Source organism: Alexandromys fortis, unplaced genomic scaffold, assembly GCF_014885135.2.
Source record: "Alexandromys fortis isolate MF-2015 unplaced genomic scaffold, M_Fortis_MF-2015_v1.1 scaffold_1, whole genome shotgun sequence".
In the NCBI taxonomy this organism is placed as follows: Eukaryota; Metazoa; Chordata; class Mammalia; order Rodentia; family Cricetidae; genus Alexandromys; species Alexandromys fortis.
The window spans coordinates 13,442,071-13,463,513 of NW_026067927.1; the positions used below are offsets into that span (position 1 = coordinate 13,442,071).

The following is a 21,443-nucleotide window of genomic DNA, read 5'->3' on the forward strand; positions in this document are numbered from 1 at the left end:
ACACTAGCTGTGCAAGGGACAGGCATTTCTCAGGTGTATCATGGAAGCAGGAGGCTGTGCCCACACTTGTAGGGCATCACAGCTTGAAGCAGGTTGCATTCACATGCTGTCATTTGTCAGGCCCATCTATCTCCAGACCGTTGCAGAGAGAAAGCTGTGCACAGGCCCGAGGGACCCCAGCAAACAGGAATAACACAAGGAGTCTGCAGAGTGAGTGCCTGTTAATCCGTTATCATTTATTAGCTGTACAGCAGTAGGTCCTCCTCCCCAGCTTTCAACCCCATTACATATTTTATTACAGGTCCTCATGTTGGCGTCCTAAAATAATGAAAAATATCACACAGTACAGCTAAGTACAAAAATGCATCAACCTAGAGTCTGATAGCTAACTGATGGCTCTCTTAAAGCAATACACAGAAGAAAAAAAGGTTTGAAATCAGTCAGACTGAGGCTCTTTAAAAAAACACATGTTGACATGTGACAATTCATGTGCAAGAATCACTTTTGAAGTTGGTTTGCTTCACATTAATTTTTTTTTTTAGATCCAAAGTTTAAATTACTGACCAAGTGAAATTTTCTGGCTCAGCTTGCCAAGGCTGCTGTGGCCCATTCATAATCAACTATTCCGGCTTTAACAGAGATTTAAAAAATATAACATTCAGCTACAAACAGAGCAAAGAAAATGTTGATGGGAAATCATAATGAGAGTTATCTGTTCAAGGTTCAAATGCTGGCTCCATGAGCTGGAAACTAACTTTCCACATGGCGTCACCACTCGCAGGCAGCAGGTCCAGAGCCCTCTGCTTCATGATTGGGATCCGATTCAACATTTACACACCACTGAGTCTGTGGTACCTTAATTTGCAAGTAATTAAAATGCTGGGTTTTCTTACACTGCACTTCTTCTCAACCTCTTAATTAATGGAAAAGATTAAAATGTAAAAAAGGTTATTTACAAGCTTGACCATACCAGAAACTTTGCCAAGAAAGCGGCAAAGTACTCAGGACAGAAACTGATCGTAGCATGCCATCCTATTGGTGTGCAGCTGACTCCGAGCAAAGGGAGTCAGGGAAAAGCAAAAGCAAAAACCAGGTTAAAAGTCTAAGTCTTTCCCAAGTCTGCATTTACAATTAAAAACTCTCTTGGGAAGACCATAGAACTCTGGGAAACCCGTGGCCATTTGGAGTTGTTTACTAAATCAAGAGAGAGGGTTCAATGTCTGTTTCCATCTAAGAAAACTAGTTAGGTATCAACACTGTCCTCAGCACTTCACAGTAAACCCTCAGAGACTTAGAACATTCCATGATTTGCTAACATCAAACAACAAGTTCTAGTAAATCACATTTTTCTAACATTATCCTTGAAGCTTTCGTTCTCAATATGTTTGGTAAAATGGTGTAAAATTATGCCGTTCCCAAAGCCAAAAGAAAGAAGAGAGAAAATTAAGATGCGGGCCGTTTAAACACAGCCCCAATAGTCCTGGTGACGGGCAAGGCCCCGTCATCACCGGTCCATCATGCTGAGGATCATCTCAGGCGTGAGGTCTCCATTGGGGGCATCTGTGGTAGCTGCCTGAGCCTCCTCTTCTTCACCTTCCGCAGGCTCAGCATCTGGCTCTTTTTTGACTTCAACTATAATGTTCTCAATTGCACCTGTATTCTGGTCTTCAACCTGAATGATGGCTGTTGCTGGCAAAGAAGAGCAGGAAGAAAACAAATGGCCCATTAAAGCCCCGAGAGCACAGGGACCCTTTCATAAGCTGACAAGTGAGTGGGATGGCAGCATCATAAAAAGCCTTAGTGATGAAGAAAACGGGGGAAAAAAAAAAAAAAAGGCAAGACAAGCCCCTGCTAATATTAAGTGGTAATACACAAAAGCTCAATAGGCTAGAAATTGTCAAATACCAAATGCTTACATTCATCTTTGTAGACCTCCAAATCGCATATGTTGTGAATTTAGGATTTACAGTAATGTGAGGCCCCACACAGCACACGACTAGGAACAGTCAGAGTGTAGGATGGAGCAGACAGTTCTGATTCTGTAGCGCTCCAGTCGAGTGTTGTGTAGGTGAAATGAAGGGCCTGGCTCTAGATCCAAAGTTAACTCTTTCCTGTGATGGCCATCTGAACATGGGGCTCAAGGAGTTCTAACAGATTAAACTTTGAATTTCAAGAGGAAAAGGCTGTTCTGAGATCTAGAGACTGCTGCCACCTGTGCAGTGTACCTGAAAGGGAACACACTTCTGGGCCAGCCCTCTTTTCTCTTTCCCTTCCCCTCCTCCCGATGTAGCCCAGGCCAGTCCTATTTCCCCAAGGGTTGGAACTGTGGGTGGTAATAGTACTCAGCTTTATGGGCTAGAACCTCTCTAGGCAGACACTCTTGGTGCACTCCTTTATTTTATCCCTCATTCTATCCATAACCACATCAACTCTGCAGGTGATGGGGACTGGTTCTTTTACAAACTCTCCCACGTTAACAATGTATTATTGCCTTTAGGACACCAGCACCCTTCTACTCTGGATGTTTTCGCTCTGAATGTAACAAGCTTTTATAGAAAACTTCCTTTAAAACAAAACAAAAACAAGTTTCCTGAGAGTGTTGGCCAATGTGACCTTAACTTTTTTTCATGGCTCAGTGCCCATCTCTACAAGAACAGACCCATCTGGCCTCCTCAAACGAGGGAGAAGATGCCCTACTGAGACAAGGCAGGCAACTTACGCTGGTTCTGTTTGGGCTGGTTGGTTCTTCCAGGAGGTCGCCCTCTCCTTTTCTTGGCAGGTGGTGGGGCTGGGGCCACAGGCTGAGGTTGAGGCTGAGGCTCTGGCTCAGGTTCAATCTCTACAGCAGGCTCCTCCTCCTCCTCATTGTCATCCAGATCTGGCTCAGCATTTTCTTCTCAAGAAATCAAAGCACAGGTGGTGGGTCAGCAGAGGTGTAAAACAGAGCAAACAAATTTCCTAAAAACGCGGCTCTACATTTACTTTACTAAGAAAAGGTTTTAGGATGGGCATTGGTGGCCCACACATTCAAGCCCAGCACTTAGGAGGCAGAGGCAGGCAAATCTCTGTAAATTTGAGACTACCCTGGTCTACAGAGTGAGTTCCAGGACAGCCAGAGTTACACACAAAAACTCTGCCTCAAAAAACACCAAGACAGAACAGAACAAAACAAAAGCTTTTTGGGGGCTTTGAGAAATTTTGGAAAATTATTATTTTTAAGATTTATTTATTATGTATAGAGTGTTCTGCCTGTGTATATCACTACAGGCCAGAAGAGGGCACTAGATCTCATTATAGATAGTGTGAGCCACCATGTGGTTGCTGGGAATTGAACTCAGGACCTCTGGAAGAGCAACCTGTGTTCTTAACTTTTGAATTGTCTCTCTAGCCTGAAAAATCTTTCCAAGTAACAGAATTTGCTGCTCAATCTCAGCAGATAGCTGATGGACAGAACTAAGGGGTTAATCCACCTGCCTCTGCCTCCCGAGTGCTGGGATTAAAGGCATGTGCCACCACTGCCCGGCTAACTATATGGCCTTTGCTAGCAGTAGACTGACTCCAACATTCAGGGACAAAAAATGGAAGACACTACCTATAAGGTTCCAGAATGAACAAGTAATTACAGACAAAAAGAAGAACTTCAGAAATCTATTAGGGGTCATCAATAATTTCTTCAGAGACAGAAGAGGAACAACACAGTAGCAGGGAAAGAGAAAAGCCACGGGACAGCGTCTTTGACAGCAGAGACCTCTGCAGCAAACTTCAGAGCTATCTAGGCTCATGGTCACTGTGAACACTTGTAACTTCTGGGAGTCAGCTGCTATGCCTTGATGCCAGGGCTAGCCTTAAACTTGCTATGTAGTGAGGCTGGCACTGAAACCCTGCTCTGATCTCCCTGCTTCTACCTCCAGAGGAAATGTACCACCACGCCCAGCTTTAGAAAGATTACTTCTAGCCTCTCTCTATATATATATATCTTGCACATATTCTCCGGAAACTGGGTCTCCAACTGTGTTACCTCTAACAAAATAAAAAATTATTCACTTACCACTATCAGAAGAGTCTTCTTTTTTAGAACGCATCTTTCTTTTTCTTCCCCGTTTGCTCTTCTTTGTCTCTCCTCCATTTTCCCCTTCTACACCATCTGGACCAGCACAATTATCAGCGTGTCTTGCCATTGTATTCTGACAAAAGGAACAAACCTTGTTTCATGCTACTAAAAGAGGTAAGTTCAGACTGGAAATTTTAATTGAATAAAAACAAACTTTAAGGAATGTATAAAACTCCAGGGTTCTGCTAACTGTACCGCACATGAGCCCCACCCCACCCCCAGGGGAGATGGACAACATCTGAAGCAGTCAGAGATGGGGGAGGAAAGGAATGAAGGAAACACCTGTCAGAAGATAAGGTTGGGCTCCCAGGAGAAAAGCTCAGTGCCTGTGGTTAGAGGAGTTTCAGGGTGGCTGGCCAGTGATTACTTGGCTAAACAACACAGAGAACAGAAGAGACTCAAGCTACCTAGGGACAGAATGGATTGCAGGTTTCAATCCACCCAAGGAAATGCCTTTCAATCATCAGCCTACAAGATACTGCAGTCCCTATCAACAGAAGGCTCCCCATGGACAGAAGAGCTTAGAATAGTGATGAACGACTCTTTCCAAACAGCAAAGCATCTCTACATTTATCACTCCAGTGGAAAAACTGCATTTTGCAATGGCAGATCAAGCACATGATACTAAGAACTGTAATGGGAAAACTGATCCTTACCCGGCGTGTGAATGTTTTCCCACACTTGGAACAGACAAAGGCCGCAGGGACAAAGTTGGGGTCATGATAACGCTTGAAGTGCATGTCAAGGAGCTGTTTCTGGCGGAAGGTCTTGTCGCAGTGGCTGCAGGCGTAAGGCTTCTCCCCCGTGTGAGTGCGCTTGTGCATGATCATGTGCCTCTCCTGAAAACACAACTGCCTGTCAGAAAGGCCTCAGAGCGTCACAGGGCTGCTACCCCTGCTGCTATGCAGGCACACCATAGGCCTTTCATCTTCAAGGAGTGGATGGTAACAGTATACTCTCAGGGAGGCAAAAGTGCTCCCCGAAACCCTGCTCACCCCTGCTGGTCTGCTTTCCTAGCACTCTCTGAAGACTCATTCCAGGACTACTCCATTTCTTCTCCTTCTCAAGTTTTAGCCTTAATGCCCCTGGGGTTTTTGATGTGCTTTTTTTTCCAGTGATGGTCTCATGTAGTCCAGGCTAGACTCAAATTCACTATATAGTCAAGAATGACTTTGTCTCCTGACTCTCCCCAGCACTGAGATTGCAGACACGTGCTACCACACCAGGCAAAAAGTACCTATATAGGAATTTTAAACTTTTTACAATATTGGGGCTATTACTAGCAAGTGAGCCACATACACCCTCTTCAAGAAAGAAGTTGATGGTGTGCCTTAAGATATCAACTGTGAGGAAAAGTGCATTTAAATGGAAACCCAGATTCAACGAACTGGTTCAGAGAGTAGCATCTTTGATTTTTGTTAGTATTCCTTATACTGAAAATATTCTTTTTAGAAGCAGCTACCAGGCAGGGCTTTAATCCCAGCGCTTGGTAGGCAGAGGCAGACGGACATCTGTAAATTTGAGGACAGCTTGGTCTGCAAAGCAAGTTCCAGGACACAGAGAAATTCTGTCTTAAAATACAAAGCATAACAAAACAAAAATAAAATCCCAACAAACAAAAACAAAACACATAGACATACACAGAAATACACAGACAGCAGCTACCTTACCTCTGATAATACCTGACAAGGACAGAGTACCAATGGCTTTCTAACTAAGACAGCACCTACCTGTCTACACGCATAATCACACTGGTCACACTTGAAGCGCTTCTCGTTTTTGTGTGATTTTTGATGCTGGATGAGAGCATAGCGCTCATGAAACACAGCATCACAGTAGCGACATTTTTTGCCCTGCTCAATATAGGAATGCTGCTTTCGCAAGTGGACACCTGCAAACAAAATATAAAGTTGAACTTGTAAAATCATAAATTAAATATTTCAATGAGTTAATAATACATTATTTACTTAAGAAAAAGTTACTCCACAGCCTAAGAATATAAGGTCAGAACTAAAACGTTTGTCTAGCGGGTGAGACCCTGGGTTCGATCTCTAGTGTCGTGTCATCCCCACTCCAATCCACCAGGAACAACAGGTAGAGAGATCAGTAGGCAGAAGACAGGAACCCGAACAGAGAGGACAGCACTGGGCACGGAAGCCAGGAAGTGAGAGCAAGAGGAGTTGACTGATTCAATGTGAGATGAACTGAAGAAGAGAAAAGTAATGTTGGAGATGACACCCAATGGCACGGCCACTTATGAGATAAGAAAAGCTGGAAAGGCGTTAAAACCAAACTATCTGTTCTGGCAGGGATGCTGAAATGGGGATGGGGACAGGAAAGGATGAACTGGTACTAGAACTTGAGTGGAACCAAGGGAACTGATAAGGTCACATTCAAAAGGGTAGGAGAAAGAACAAGTATGCTCATGCTTGGCTTTTGTTTTTTGAGACAGGGTCTCTATGACTTCTAGCTGGCCTGGAGCTTGCTGTGTAATAGACCAGGTTGGCCTGGAACCGACAGAGATATCATAGACTACAGTCTACCCACCTCCTGAGTGTTGGGATTAGAGGCTTTCACCACCATGTCCAGCTTTAAATCTAAGAGTTAAGGTCATGGGGGAGGGAGGGAAAGACAAATTAAAAAACGGGGCAGGAACTACCAAAGAGAGAAATCCAATAGGCCTTCAATCATGGAGGCCCAGGGAAGAGAGTGCAGCACACTACTTGTTTGTTGGGGTACTGCTTGGGAAGCACCCGAAACAAGGAGAAGGTTTACTACGCCCTACTTGAGGGCCACTGACCATAGCAAGCCACTTTCCTGGGGTGAAAGTAGAGAATGTACATGAGAGGTATACTAAAGACAGGGCAGGAAAAGCTAGGAGGGACATAACTTCATCAGAGCTGGTCAGGCGGAATTGAGTTAAACCCAGGGTTAGGATAATTAGTGAAAACAGTTTAGTTATAAGGGGTAGGGTGAGAGGTGGGGAGCGTGTGAGTCTGAGTGTGTGTATATGGAAAAATTCACCTTTTACTTTTAAAATGTTTTTGTGGTACTGAAGACTAAACTCAGGGCACTCATGCCAAGTAAACACTGTACCACTGAGTTTTATCACTAGTTTTTTTTTTTTTTTTTTTTTTTTTGGATACAGGGTCTCACTACATTGCCCACAGTGGCCTTGAACTCACAGAAGCCCAAGCAGGCCTTGAAATTGTTATCTTCTTGCCTCAGCTTCTTGAGCAACTAAGATGTCTGATCTATACCATCAGGTCTTGTTCAAAATAAAATTTTTTAAAATATTTATTTATTTATTATGTATACAATAGTCTGTCTGTGTGTATGCCTTCAGGCCAGAAGAGGGCACCAGACGCCATTACACAGATGGTTGTGAGTCACCATGTGGTTGCTGGGAATTGAACTCAGGACCTTTGGAAGAGCAGGCAATGCTCTTAACCACTGAGCCATCTCTCCAGCCCCTCAAAATAAATTTTTTGAGGATAGAGAGAAATCAGTACATCAAGTTGAAAAAAAAATTCAAGGATATGAGCATAAAGGTGAACATAATAATAATGAAAATACTTAAGTAAACAGGAAAGTAGGGTTGAAGGTGAAGGGACAAGGCACATACAGAGTGACACCAACTCCTAAGGTAGATAGGAAAGGTTAAGGTAAATGTAGATACAATGAGGTTATATAGCTGGTTTTATAACAGGAAATTTTACCCTGTTGCCTTGATATCTTAAAAAGAGGAAGATTCATAGTTAAAGGAAAGAACTTGTCCAACATTACTGTAGCAGTGCCTTCTACAGAGCAGAGCCAAAAGCTCTGTGTCAGAAATGAATGAATTTACTAAGGATGAATGGGAGTAGCCCTAGAAGAGTAACTAGTTGGACTGCTCAGGAGTATGACATATAGTATTCAAAGTCATTGTCTATTCAAAATATTACTCGGTCTCCCCTTAAAAAAAAAAAAAAAAAAAAAAAACCCAAAAGCTGAGTGTTAATTCTGTAGACTGGGTTCAACCCCCAGCATAGGAAGTGGGGAGAGAAACACCACACACTTCATACACTCATCCTTGGGCTCACAAAGCCTAGGACAATGTCCTGCTCTATTACTCTTGACATTACTCCCCTGAGATCGCTGGGGTTCAATTCTCATTATCATCAACAAAACATAACAACCCCTAAAGAAAAAAAAAACCCAAACAAACCAACAAACAACCTGAGAGAACTCAAGGACCTCTGTAGAAAATATTTCTAAGAGTATAGCTTAGTGGCAGAGTGATTGACTACTAATATGTGTGAGGCACTGGCTTTGATATTCAACATTTTTAAAGTATAAATAAGTAAAAGAACAGATAACAAATATGTTCAGGAAGTCCTTTGGGCTGCGGGAGCAGAAGGAATAGTGTTTGTAGTTCTTTTATTTACTAAAGCTGGGTCCTATTAATTTGGCTAAGGCTAGTCTTAAACTCCTGCAATCAAAGGATTCTCCTGTTTCTGAAGAACTGGGATGGCAGTACAGAGATATGTCACTAAGTCATCTCTTCTGTCTGTCTGAGACAGAGTCTCTCGTAACTCAGGGTGTCCTTGAATTCCTGATTCTTCTGCTTCAACTTCCCAAGTGCTGGCACTTACCTACTCCTGGCTTCTAATCTTCTTTGGTAAGAAAGATTAAGGGCAAACTCTAGATGTTATTATGTGTAAGCACTGGCTACATTAAAATTCTTATAGGTGAATTCACTCTCTATGTAATTCTGGCTTAACTATGCACAAGAATAGTTACCACTAAACCAACATAATACTCCAACTGCTGATAGAATGCACAAATACTGTTGAAAAACCTGGAGGAAATGAACCTTAAACTGAAACATATGTTACTTTCTGAACATTTAGGGAAGAAAAGCTACTATTACAGACAGGTATACTGTTTCCCATTACAGTTTCCATTTAATGTTTGTATAATCTATGTTCAGAATATATTATCTTGTAGTTTGACTCCAATAAAGAGAAGGCATGGGGGAAGGGGCACAGCTAAGCAAGGGCTTTCACTAAGTGATAAGCCATTCACATACACAAAAGTTTAAGATAAAGTTTTTATGCTTTTATTTTTATGAATTTGCTATTTGCTTCTAGTACTTACCCAAATCACTTTTTCGGGCTATGACAGTGTCACAGTGGGGACAATGAAATTTGGCCACATTTTCTGTGTGCTTCTGTAAAATGTGCATCTTCATGGTACCACTCTGGGTAAACCGAGCATGACAAATATAACATTCATAAGGTTTTTCCCCTTAAAAGGAAATACAGAATGAACAAATTAAATGAATAAATACTATGGCTTAGGTGATAAGTAGCTGAGTGGCAGAAACATACATTAGGCTCTAAGGCCTTTCTTGAGAAAGTAAGGCTTGATGTAACTGTTCAGCTCATTCCTATCTCCAGAATTAGCAAACAAACCCAATACCTTTGCTTTGCTCAGCTCTCTACAGAGCCTTCCATTTTAGAATCACAGTTGTTATGGCAAAGCTTACCGTAGGGGAACTAGAACTATACATTTTTTGAAGCAGGGTCTTGTCTTGTAGCTTAGGACAGTATGAGATTAGAGATCCTCTTATTTCAGCCCCGAGTGTGAAGATTATAGGCTTATACTCTATCACACCTAGCACAAGACTTTCTTTTTACAAAATGATAATACTCAGGGAGAGTCAATTATGTTAGATAATCTATCCAGACTTAGTTTTTAGAAACAAGGACTGACTCACTATGTCGCTCTGGCTAGTCTGGAATCTGCCATGTACATCAAGCTGGCCTCAAACTCACAGAGATCTGCCTGCCTCTGCTGGGATTGAAAGCGTATACCACAACATCCAGCTTCTGTGTTTAAAATTAAACAATGATTTTTAATTTCATTTTATATCTCCCTTAAAGAACGAGAACCATTCTCGCCTTATAAAAAGATTCAAACAGAATAAAATTGCTCTCTAGTGTATTTTCATAACCATCAATTCGGAGAATATACCAGAGCTTTTCTTTTTGGTATTTTCAATCCTGGCTGTCCTGGAACTCGTTTGATAGACCAGGCTGGTCTCGAACTCACAGAGACCCACCTGCCTCTGCCTCCCGAGTGCTGGGATAAAAGGGTGCGCCATCACCGCCCAGCACCAGAGCTTTTCTTCCTTTCAGGTAAGCCTTGGGCCCATGTGGCAGTTTACAGGATTCACTGAAGAGCAGCTCGTTAGTACCAGGAGGGGAGAAGTCCTACCTGAATGGGTTCTCATATGCCTTTTCAGCTTGTATGTGTCCCTGCTGGCATAACTGCACAAACTGCACTGGAACGGACGCTCTCCAGTATGAGAGCGAATGTGTCGTTTTAATTTGCTGACCTGAAACATGAAAGCAACCGAACCTCTTACACTTCTGTTAACAAGGACTGTAATTTGAACTCTATGGGTTAGGTACAAAAACTTTGTTTTGGGGCATTAAAGTTAGAAAAAGTCAAAAAGATAGATGTTTCTTCATTGTAGCCTTTGCTGTATCTCAGCAGTAGTTAATCCAACTAGAGTGGGATAAATGGGTAGAACACAGACCAGGCAAACTGTCTTCAGTCATAACTGAGTGGGTGATAAGACACACAATGGTATACTACAGTCTCTACTTCTGTTTCTTCCCTGTGGTGGTAGTGGTGGTAGTCCTGACGCCTGAACCCAGGGATACAAATGAGGCACGTGCTCTCTACCACTGAGCCACATCTCCGGCCCTTCCTTTACTTCTATGTTTCCAAATTTTCACAACACTCTAGTAAGTAATCCATGACTATTTTTGTACCAATTTCTTACAAAAGTCAACTCCAAACTCATGTTTTAATCCCCAATCCTCTTTCCTCTCGTTAGTATTTCCTAGACAGGCTGAGATCTGAGCGTCTCTCACTTGTCTTCCTTGCCACTGGCCATGCTGTCTGTCTCTTGGTAACTACCCTACCCCAAGCTATGAGCTTCAAATCTGACTCTATGAAATACTTCAAAGATTCATAATTAATGTCTGCCTGAGTTTTTGAAAAAACAAAAATTCTGATTTTAAGAGAAAATCCTCCATACCCATAAAAATCACACACTAAATTTTCACATTTGCTCAAGGGTCAAGTAACCATCTCAGCAGCACTGCTCAATCTCCTCCTTCCCCTCTCACTACCACATCCACGGCTCCCTACAAGCTAGGTGATGACGCTCACCTTAGCACACCCACCCCAGACTGTCTGATACCACATACTCTCACAATTCAACAGCATAGATCGCTCACTAAATTTCAAATTTTTCTTGTCATTCACATTTATTCTGCTGGAAAAAAATTGGAATCAAATTGTAATCATCATTTATTCATGCCCTTTGGAAAAATTTGTAACGTTTTCTGTCTAAAGATACCACAAAAGTGGTTTTTACTGTTACTTAGTTTAAGTCATTTCACCACTACTAGAGTTAGAAGCATAAAGATTTTATAGTTCCTATTAGAATAGGCTAAGCTATCTATTCCTAATTGAAAAGAAATAAAAAAAATGCTCAGTGGTCTAAAACTATTATTGAGTATCCTCTTTTTTTTTTTTTAAACAGAACTGGACTGAACACAGAGCCTAATACTCTAGCACTGAGCTACACCCATACCAAGTCCCCCAAATGAAGAACTGACAAATCAGCAAGTAGCAAATTTGATACTGATCTCATGTGATGGGTCTCAGTAAAAATATAGGTACACTCTAAGTAACTACATAAAACTACTTTCAGTTTGTGTGCATAATCTGATGCTTAAACTTGAGTCTCTTTGCCAAGATGTTAGAACATTTATGTAAATATTCTAAAATTCAAAGGGGGGGGTGGCTAGAGATGGCTCGATGGTTAAGAGTGTGTACCACTCTTCCAAGTTCACATTAGGTTCACAGCAACTCACAACCAACCCTTGCAACTCTAGCTACAAGGGATCCAAACTTCTGGCCACAGGAGGCACCTGCACTCCTGTTTATCCAATCACTACACGTATAGTTAAAAAAAAAAAAACAAAACAAATCTTACCCCTTGCATAACCACAAAAAAACAAAACCTGGAAGAAATTCTTGTCTTGAAGTCCTGTTAGTGTCAAGCATCACTAATAAGGGATACACAACTTGTACACTAGTGCAAGATGTTCAGAGACTGGAGATATAGCTCTCTGGTCGAGTTCTTGCCTAAGGCACTGGGTTCAATCACTGTTTCGTTCACAATTTTTATTTCTGCACACTTCTTTTATATCTGGTCTCTCTCCACTGAATTCTTCCTATTCTAAGGTCTTCAGTTAATAATAATTCTCAAAGGTTTAAAAAAAAAATCTGTAAGAAATGTTGGTTAGGGGGATTAGCAAGATGAACCAGTGGGTAAATGTTCTTGCTGATAACTTGAGTTTTACCTTCAAGATCCACATGGTTAAAAGAAAAAACTGATTCTGGCAGTTTTCCTTTCACCTTTACACTCATTGAGTGGCAGGAATACCACCCTATCCCCCACCACCAAATACAAAAATAGGAAAAAAAAACAAACAAAAAATCCAAACAGCTGGGTGTGGAGGAACAGGCCTATAATCCAAACACCTGGGAGGCAGGAGCAAATAGGTTTCTCTTAAGTTCCAGGCCAGCCTGGTCTACATAAGTAGTCAGACCTTGTCTCAAATAATTTTTTAAAAAAGAAATAATTTTATCTTCCTTCTTTTATAATATACTTATCTTCTTTAATTAGTTGTAATTCTTAATATGACAACAAAACATTCAGATCCTACGTTTTGGGAATAGTTGTGGGGTGTTTTTTGTTTTGTTTTGTTTTAAATTTAAGACAGGGTCTCACTCTATAGCCTAGGCTGGTTTAAAACTTGCAGCAATCCACCCGCCTCAGCATCCTGAGTGCTGGGATTATAGGCATGAAGGATCACTTCAGTGATCCAGAGTTAGTTAACATATATTTACTCTGGCTTTTCCCTAGTATTAGGACTTCACAGTGATGAGAATTGAGTTTTATTGTCTATTTTCCAGCTACCTATAAAGTAATACATACTATTGAACTAGTCTTGTTTTGGACATACTTAACAACCACTTATTTTTCAATATATTATTAGATTTGTTTGGTTGCTTACTAATTTTATGCAACCCTGGTCCCACTTTGGTAGTATCCTTATCCAATTTGGTAATAGGGTAGACTCAAATACTGAAGTCAATAACCCTTCCTACCGTCCTTTTTTCCTCTAAGTGATGGGAAACAAATTCAGAGCCTCATGAATGCTGCTGCTTGCCAAGCATGTATCACTGATTCATAGCTCAAACCTTCCAATGTTGCAATTATTAAGACAGGGTCTTAACTGTATTCCAGTAGGCTTTAAACTCAATACCCACAAAGAGATACACACTAGACCAGATCTTCCATTTTAAAACAACATGGGTACAGTGAATATTCAATGTATAAGAGCATTTTCTTGTATGTTTGTCTTTTTTGTTTTTTTTGAGGCAGGGTCTCTCTCTATAGCCCTGGATGTCCTGGTACTATGTACACCAGGCTGGTCTTGAACTCACCTACCTCTGACTCCTAAGTGCTCAGATTAAAGGTGTACACTAGCATGCCTAACCCTGAAATTGGCATTCTCACACACACACACCCCCTAAGAAATCTCCCAAAAAATAACTCGACACTCACTTCTACACTGGCATAATCACACATGGAACACTTAAATGGTTTCTCATGGGTGTGTTTATAACGACGATGCCGCACCAATTCTCCACTGGTCACAAAGGCCATGTCGCAGTCTGGGCACTTGTGAGGACGAGTACCTAAAGGAAAGAGGGGATAACAGTAAATTACAGGTTTCAAAGCTCTTACAAAAGCTGAAAGTGGCTCTACAAGCTACAGGAAGGTTTGAATGAATTTTCAGCACTAGTCTCTAAGATGTGAAAACACACGCTAAACTTCAGTTTCTGCTAATTATTTGAATCTAGTGTCTTTGAATAAAAAAATTCTTCTTAGCAAGGTAGTGCTGGAGCATATCTTCAATCCCAGGGCTTGGGAGGCAGAGGCCAATGGACCTCTGAGTTTGAGGCCAGCCTGGTCTATACAGTGAGTTATAGGATGGCCAGGCTACAGAGAAAAATCTCATCTTGAAAAAAATCAAAATTAAAAAAAATAAGAAAAAAAAGAACATAATTAGGAAAACTCACAATGTCAAGTAGTAGATCAGACACTTATAGAAATTTTGTTTTTTCTTTCTCTCTTTTAAAGATAGAGTCTCAATATATAAATATATAACCTAGGCAAGCCTTGAACTCTTAATCCTTCTACACTAGCCTCCCAAATGCTCAGGTTTACAATCACAAGACACCATCCCTAACTACAAAAAATGCTTTTCTAAAAGGACAAAGTATGAAAAGGGAAGTATCACTGGAAAATGACAGTAACTAAGAAATTAAAAGAAGCCATGCCTTTAATCCCAGCACTTGGGAGGCAGAGGATCTCTGTGAGTTCAAGGCCAGGCGGGTCTACAAGAGCTAGTTCCAGGATAGCCAGGGCTGTTACAGAGAAACCTTGTCTCGAAAAACAAAAACAAAAGAGAAAAAGGAATGCTTATTTACTCATTAAATTTGCTTCTTCAGTACCACTGAGCTAACCACCGTACATATGCCTTTAATCCCAGTACTAGAGGCAGACACTGGTGAATCTCTGTGAGTTCAAAGCCAGCCTGCTCTACAAAGTGAATTCCAGGACAGCCAGGTGTTGCTTTTATTGGTTAATGAACAAAGTTTTTTCGTCCAGTGGCTCAGCAGAATAGTTAGGCAGGAAAACTAAACTGAATGCTGGGAGAAAGAAGGCGGAGTCAGTGAGAAGCCATGGAGCCGCCAGAGAAGAAAGCAGCAAGCTGGAACCTTGACAGTAGGCCACGAGCCTGGTGGTAAAATATATAAGAGCTAGCTAGCAATACACTTATGCGATTGGTCAAACAGTATTGCAAATAATATAGTTTCTGTGTTTATTGTGGGACTGGGCGGGACAGAAACCCCCGCCAACATTCTAGCATGTACACATTTGACTCTTGCAGGCTTGCTTAACTAGGTAATTAAGTTTTACCAAATCAGTTCTGGATAACCACAGAATGAACTTTTCAAGGCTGAAGTACAGTACAAAACAGAAGTATTCATATCAGTGTGCATACACATTGACAAATCCTATCAAAGGACAATATAGTTTCTTCAAAGTACTAGATGCAATTATGTGTGTGTGATAGAATGTGACTAGATGACAAAGCATATCCCAACATATAGCACACTACTTATAAAGCAACAGACAATCCACTAACTGTCTAATTCATCTGAATCCTAAAGAAAGATAACTGATTAATTTATTGGACAACAGGTGCATCAAATAACAACCAACAGTCATCATGTAAAGACAGGGGAAAACCTACTCTGAATGAAATAGAGAACTATTCTCCACGAAAAACTGGGTGGGAAGATTTACAGCCAAGTACTTAGGCTAAAAAGACAAAGCCTTCAAAAAAGAGTTGTCTTAGGCTTTCTACTGCTATGATAAACTCTATAACCAAAATCACTTCAATTTACAATTCTTAGGTCACACTACATTGCTGAGAAGTCAGGGTAGGAACTATACTTGCTTAGCCTTTTTTAAAAAAAGATTTATTTATTATGTATACAGTGTTCTGCCTGCATATATGTCTGCATGACAGAAGGAAGCACCAGATCTCATTACAGGTGGTTGTGAGCCGCCATGTGGTTGCCAGGAATTAACTCAGGACCTCTAGAAGAGTAGTCTGTGCTTTTACCCTCTGAGCCATCTCTCCAGCCCCTCAGTCTGCTTTGTTATATACCCTATGACCACCTGGCCTAGGTGTGGCACCACCCACAATGGGCTGGGCCCTGCTATATGAACAATTAATTAAGAATAGGTCCCACATGATAGCATAAGGTCTTTTTTTTTTTTTTTTTTTTTTTTAAACCTACAGCACCCGGTATTCCCAGGCGGTCTCCCATCCAAGTACTAACCAGGCCCGACCCTGCTTAGCTTCCGAGATCAGATAAGATTGGGCGCGGTCAGGGTGGTATGGCCGTAGACCATAAGGTCATTCTTAATGAAAGCATTTTCTCTTCTCAGATAACTACATTTTGTATCAAATTGACAAAGAAAAAAACAAAACAAAAAAAAAGAAAAACCTGCCAGCACAAGAGTTTAGGAGAGGTCTAGTATGTGGTCACCTCACTGGAATCTGGCCATACCCAACATGAAGTTAGTATCAGAATACTGAACACAATATTAAAGAATTTTTTGTACTTGAACAATAAATTAATTTCCAGAAGGATCTTTATACTTTTCTATTCGTAAGTTGTGAACAACTTACCTTCTCTGAGATAAAGCTACCAGAAACGAACAAAAAGAAAGCCACAGTTTTAACATAGGTAGGATTTACTTATATTTCTAGCGTTCTTTCTCACTGATTGCCTTGGACTTTAGGGTCTCATTTCTTGTCACTGTTAAATCCTCAGCAACACAATGATAAAAAGTCTTTATGAATTATGTCAAGTAAAAACCACAGCTATGATAAAGAGGAACAAAAATAGTATTCTTCAACTTCCTCCTGCAGTAAGCCCGGATAGTTTTAAGAACCATGTTTTAACGTTGGTTCTGCTGCAGCCCCACACTCATATCCTGCACCTGTGTGTGTGTTAAGGTGATTCCGAAGTAGGGTTACTGTTCTGAAGGCTCTGCCACAGAGATGGCACTTGTGTGGTCTCTCATCAGTGTGGCTTTTCATGTGACGATCCAAATTTGAACGTCGTGGACATGTGTAACTGCAAAGCTCACACTGGAATGTCTTCTTCACACCTGTATGCAAAACAAAACATCTACTTGTCACAGTGCTTCAGTGTTTCAATTAACTGTAAACTACATTATAACCTATTAACCTTTTACAATCAAAGTCAATCTAAGTAATTATTTCACAGCATCAATAGGCTCACTTCTCTTTATGACTTAAAAACCCAAAACAAAACCAATATTCAATATGTAAAAAAAAACACAAATAAAACCCTTCTTTTGAGCTGGGTGGTGGTGGTGTATGCCTTTAATCCCAGCATCTGGGAGGCAGAGGCAGAGCTCTCGGAGTTTGAGGCCAGTCTAGTCTATGAAGCAAGCTCTAGGACAGCCAGAGATGTTACAGAGAAACCCTATCTAAAAACCAAACAAATAAAAATTATAAACAAAACACCCTTCTTTTGTACTGATTAAATGCCCAGGGAACTCACTAGATGTCCTTTAAAAAATAAATGGGGGGGGGGCACTTAAATTTAATAAAATAACTTGCACACAAGCTGCTGTAGCCTTTATCCCCAAATATTTTTACAAGACTATTACAGAAAAACTCATTTTACCTTTTTTTTTGATTTTTGTTGGCTTTGGAGGCTTCATATTACCAACCACTTTCTCTGCATTAACTTCAGACAGCAAACCTTCCTGCTGTTCTTCCTCAAAATCATAGACAGACACATCCACATCTTTGCCCTCCTCTGTGTAACGCAGTTTGCTCTTTTTGGTTTTCTTTGTTTTTTTGGCTGGTGGCTGATAGTCTGGGTCTTTTTGCCAGCTAGGGTCTTCCTGAGGAGGAAGCTCCCCCTGCTCTAGCGTCTCTACTTCTCCATTGGCCCCCACTTTCACCACCTGAAACCCTTCAGGCAAAGGTAAGGTGTGACAGATCATCGGTTCACTTTCTGCAAGGCCCTCTTTAGATACTTCATTCTCATAAGCCCCCTGAAGTTCTTCTACTGAAGTGGTAGCAACAGGTACAGTCACAGGAACGGGTACTTGAACAAGCTGAAGTTCTCCTAAGTTAATCGGTTGTTCCTCCATATTTACAACCTGCAAGGTTATGATCTGGGTATCGTCCACTGCAGCCTCTGCTTCGGGAGCCACTGTACCCTCCATTACTTCAGTCTTCATTTGAAGAAGGGTAGGATCCAGCTGTTCCATCATTACCATCTGTACACCACTGTTGACATCCTGGACCACCTCACCCCCATCTGTCTGGTTCTGGGGCAGGTGGCAAGCATCTTCTTCCTGGCCCCCTTCCCGACGTCTCTGGTAAGTCTTTCTTTCCTTTCCTTTAATGAAAGTTTCAGACTCCTCCACAATGGCTTCAACCGCCTCACCTTCCATTTCCCCTTCCTTTATTAAGGGAGAACACAAATTGTTATTTAAGATAAGGTTTGCCAAATAAAAATACATACATTTTAAACTAAAACCCCCTTGGTGAATGAATTAGGCATCCATCAATGGTTGTTCAACAATCTACCTCTTTCGGCTGGGCGGTGGTGGTCCACACCTTTAATCCCAGCACTTGGGAGGCAGAGGTAGATGGATCTCTTTGAGTTTGAGGCCAGCCTGGTCTACAAGAGCTAGTTCCAAGACAGGCTCCAAAGCTACAGAGAAACCCTGTCTTGGAAAACAAAACAAAACAACAAAAAACAATCTACCTCTTTGATGGAAAAAAAAATCTACCATCTACATTTTAAATCTTGCCAATCAAAACAAAAAATCTGAAATTGATGAAGACTCTAGCGCATATTCCCAATGAACAAAACCTGGAGACAGTGGGTGTTAAAATACACTGCAGAAGTGAAGCTCACAGTCTAGGAGAAACAATAGATTATTAATTCTGGTTCCTTATTAAAATAAATCATCAAAAGGACAAAATGGGAAATTTGAAGCAACAACCTACAGGCTCAAGTTTTTAATCCAAAGGAACTTAGCCTCCAGAGACAGTTGGCAAAGTCTAGGGATATATTTTAGTTTTTATTACTGGGATGGGATATCATTAATTGTATAGGTGAAATCAAAAGGCACAAGTCAATCCTCTACCACAAATAAATAAATAAAAAAAAAAAATCGCCAGAGCTAGGTACTGCGGCACATGACTATAAAACTAGTATTTGCAGCGCTGAGGCTGAAGGATGAAGCTTGAGACTAGCTTTGACCATATAATTTGACCCAATCACAAACATAGACACTAGATACTAGAAACATCAACTGAACATTATATTAGAAATTATCAGTAAAGCTAGTTTAAAACTTACACATTTGGGGTGCATTAGTAAAAAAAATGAATTTCAGTAAAAAGAAAGTTCAGGATAACTATTGCACAGCATACAAAAATAGTTAACCATCTCAAGTGCTCTTACTATGATTAAGGTAATACATATGCTAATTAGTATAATTTAAAGATTCCTCAACACATAGATATTTCAAAATGCTATACACTACAAATATATTTTTTTTTCCTGTTGATTAAAAATGAATTAAAGTGAATAGTGGTGACGCCTTTCATCCCAGCACTCAGGCAGAGGCTGGCAACTCTTTGAGTTTGAAGCCTGTCTAGTCTACAGAGTGAGTTCCAGGACAGCTAGGGCTACACAGAGAAACTCTGCCTCAAAAAAACAAAAAATTAATGCCTTTAATCCCAGCATTTGGGAGGCCGCGCCGGGATCTTATTTCAGTGAGTTCAATTGAGGCCAGCCTGGTCTACAAAGTGAGTTCCAGGACAGCCAGGACCATTACACAGAAAAACCCTGTCTTGAAAAACTAAAAATCAAAACAAACAAATCCTTTAAAAATCAACTTTAAAAGTCTTAGGGAATAGAATGTGGTGGTGCATAGCTTTGACCCCAGTACTGGAGAGGCAGAGACAGGCAAATCACTGAGTTTATTAAGGCTAGACCAGAATAGCTAGAATACTCGGTGAGATTCTACCTCAAAAAACAAACAGAAAAGTACATTTTATAACTATTTATAAAGCACTAGGAGTTTGCATGCTTTTTATGGTTCTAGGGGTCAGATCCAGGGCCTTATGCCTTGCTGTTTTTTACTAATTTTTCCTTAGAAATCATCCTTTGTCATGACGTTCTCCAGGAAGCTGTACTGTGTGGGACTAGGCTCAGTTGGTAAAGTGCCACTGAGGTTATGAGTTTGATTCTCAGCACCCACATGAGAAGTTGGGGCATGGCAGCGTGTACCTGTAATCACACTGCTGGGGATGCAGAGACAGGAGCATCCCAGGGCTCACTGGCTAATCAAACGAAATAGGTAACTTCCAGATTCAGTGAGAGACCCTGTCTCTCAAACATAAGTGGGAAAGCAATTGAGTGATAGTTTGCTTACACATGCACACAAACATTCTGTCTCTGTCTCAAATTCCAGCACTGAATAAAACTGAGGATTGCATTGCATACCTGTAAAATCAGCACTCTGGATGTGGAAGTAAGAAGATCAAAAGTCAAAGCCATCTTCAACTACATAATGAGCAAGGGCAATTTGGGTCACATGAGAACCAAACACACCTCTTTATATTCAGATATAATGCTGAGTATGCAGGTAGAAGAACATTTGTGAGTTTGAGATCAGTCTGGACTATACAGCAAGGTTCAAGATAACCAGTGCTACACTGAGAGATCTTGTCTTAAAAAAAGAAAATTTTATGTACAGAGCAACTTCCAGGACAGGCTCCAAAGCTACAGAGAAACCCCGTCTCGGGGAAAAAAAGAAAGAAAATTTTATAGGTACGCTGCTTACTGTATAAGTTTAGACATGCCTATATTCAGGATTATCATCCCCCCACCCCAACTTCTAGTGGTGAGAACACTGAAGTGCTATGAGATAGTTTAGTAATTAAGGGTACTGTTCATCTTCAAGATCCCACTGGAAGCTAACAACCATTTCTAACTCCAGTTTCAGGGGATGCAACTTTCTTCTAGCCTCCAAAGGCATCACGCATGCAAGTTGTGCAGATGCACGTGCAGACAAAAGTCATACACATAAATTAGTAAGATAAAAATAAACTTTTAAAAATCTACCCTATCGCCGGGCAGTGGTGGTGTATGCCTTTAATTCCAGTAGTCAAGAGGCAGAGAGGCAGGTGGATCTCTGTTGAGTTCGAGGCCAGCCTTGTCTACAAGATGAGTTCCAGGACGGCCAGGACTGTTACACATAGAAACCCTGTCTCAAAAAACCAAAACAGTAAAGAACAAAAAAGAAAACCAAAAACCAAAGAAACTACTCTAACATTTTAAAGTGCATAATACTGTATCATTATTAAGTGTGTGTACTGTTCTTCTATAGATCTCTAGAGGTACTTGTTCATTTTATATTCACTGAGTAATAATTCCATTTCTCTCTTCCATCATACTTAATTTTTTTTTAAGTCTAGCCTCAAACTTGATCCCCCTGTCTCAGACTCCTGAGTACTTAGAATTAGGGGGTCATTGTGTTCTATCATAA

At 40.8% G+C, this 21,443-nt stretch overlaps 1 protein-coding gene and 1 non-coding gene across 6 annotated transcripts in view; both read right to left on the reverse strand.

Moving 5' to 3' along the window:
• Positions 1 to 215: 215 nt before the first annotated feature.
• The window catches only part of Ctcf (CCCTC-binding factor), a 45,052-nt gene continuing 23,824 nt past the window's right edge, over positions 216 to 21,443 (reverse strand). For 2 of the 5 annotated variants that reach the window (XM_050143469.1, XM_050143470.1), the window contains exons 3-12: positions 17,549 to 18,338; positions 16,833 to 17,003; positions 13,812 to 13,945; positions 10,373 to 10,493; positions 9,251 to 9,400; positions 5,842 to 6,002; positions 4,768 to 4,950; positions 4,049 to 4,184; positions 2,720 to 2,896; positions 216 to 1,689 (exon numbers count right to left, since the gene is read on the reverse strand). In XM_050143469.1, the coding sequence (XP_049999426.1) occupies positions 1,505 to 1,689; positions 2,720 to 2,896; positions 4,049 to 4,184; positions 4,768 to 4,950; positions 5,842 to 6,002; positions 9,251 to 9,400; positions 10,373 to 10,493; positions 13,812 to 13,945; positions 16,833 to 17,003; positions 17,549 to 18,329 (2,199 nt within the window). In that variant the 5' untranslated portion in view covers positions 18,330 to 18,338 and the 3' untranslated portion in view covers positions 216 to 1,504. The remainder of the gene's footprint in view (positions 1,690 to 2,719; positions 2,897 to 4,048; positions 4,185 to 4,767; positions 4,951 to 5,841; positions 6,003 to 9,250; positions 9,401 to 10,372; positions 10,494 to 13,811; positions 13,946 to 16,832; positions 17,004 to 17,548; positions 18,339 to 21,443) is intronic. The other 3 variants (XM_050143472.1, XM_050143473.1, XM_050143471.1) reach the window with 3 other exon arrangements.
• Positions 16,117 to 16,235, reverse strand: LOC126503068 (5S ribosomal RNA). The gene has a single exon (XR_007592141.1). It is a non-coding gene; the product is annotated as a 5S ribosomal RNA (ribosomal RNA).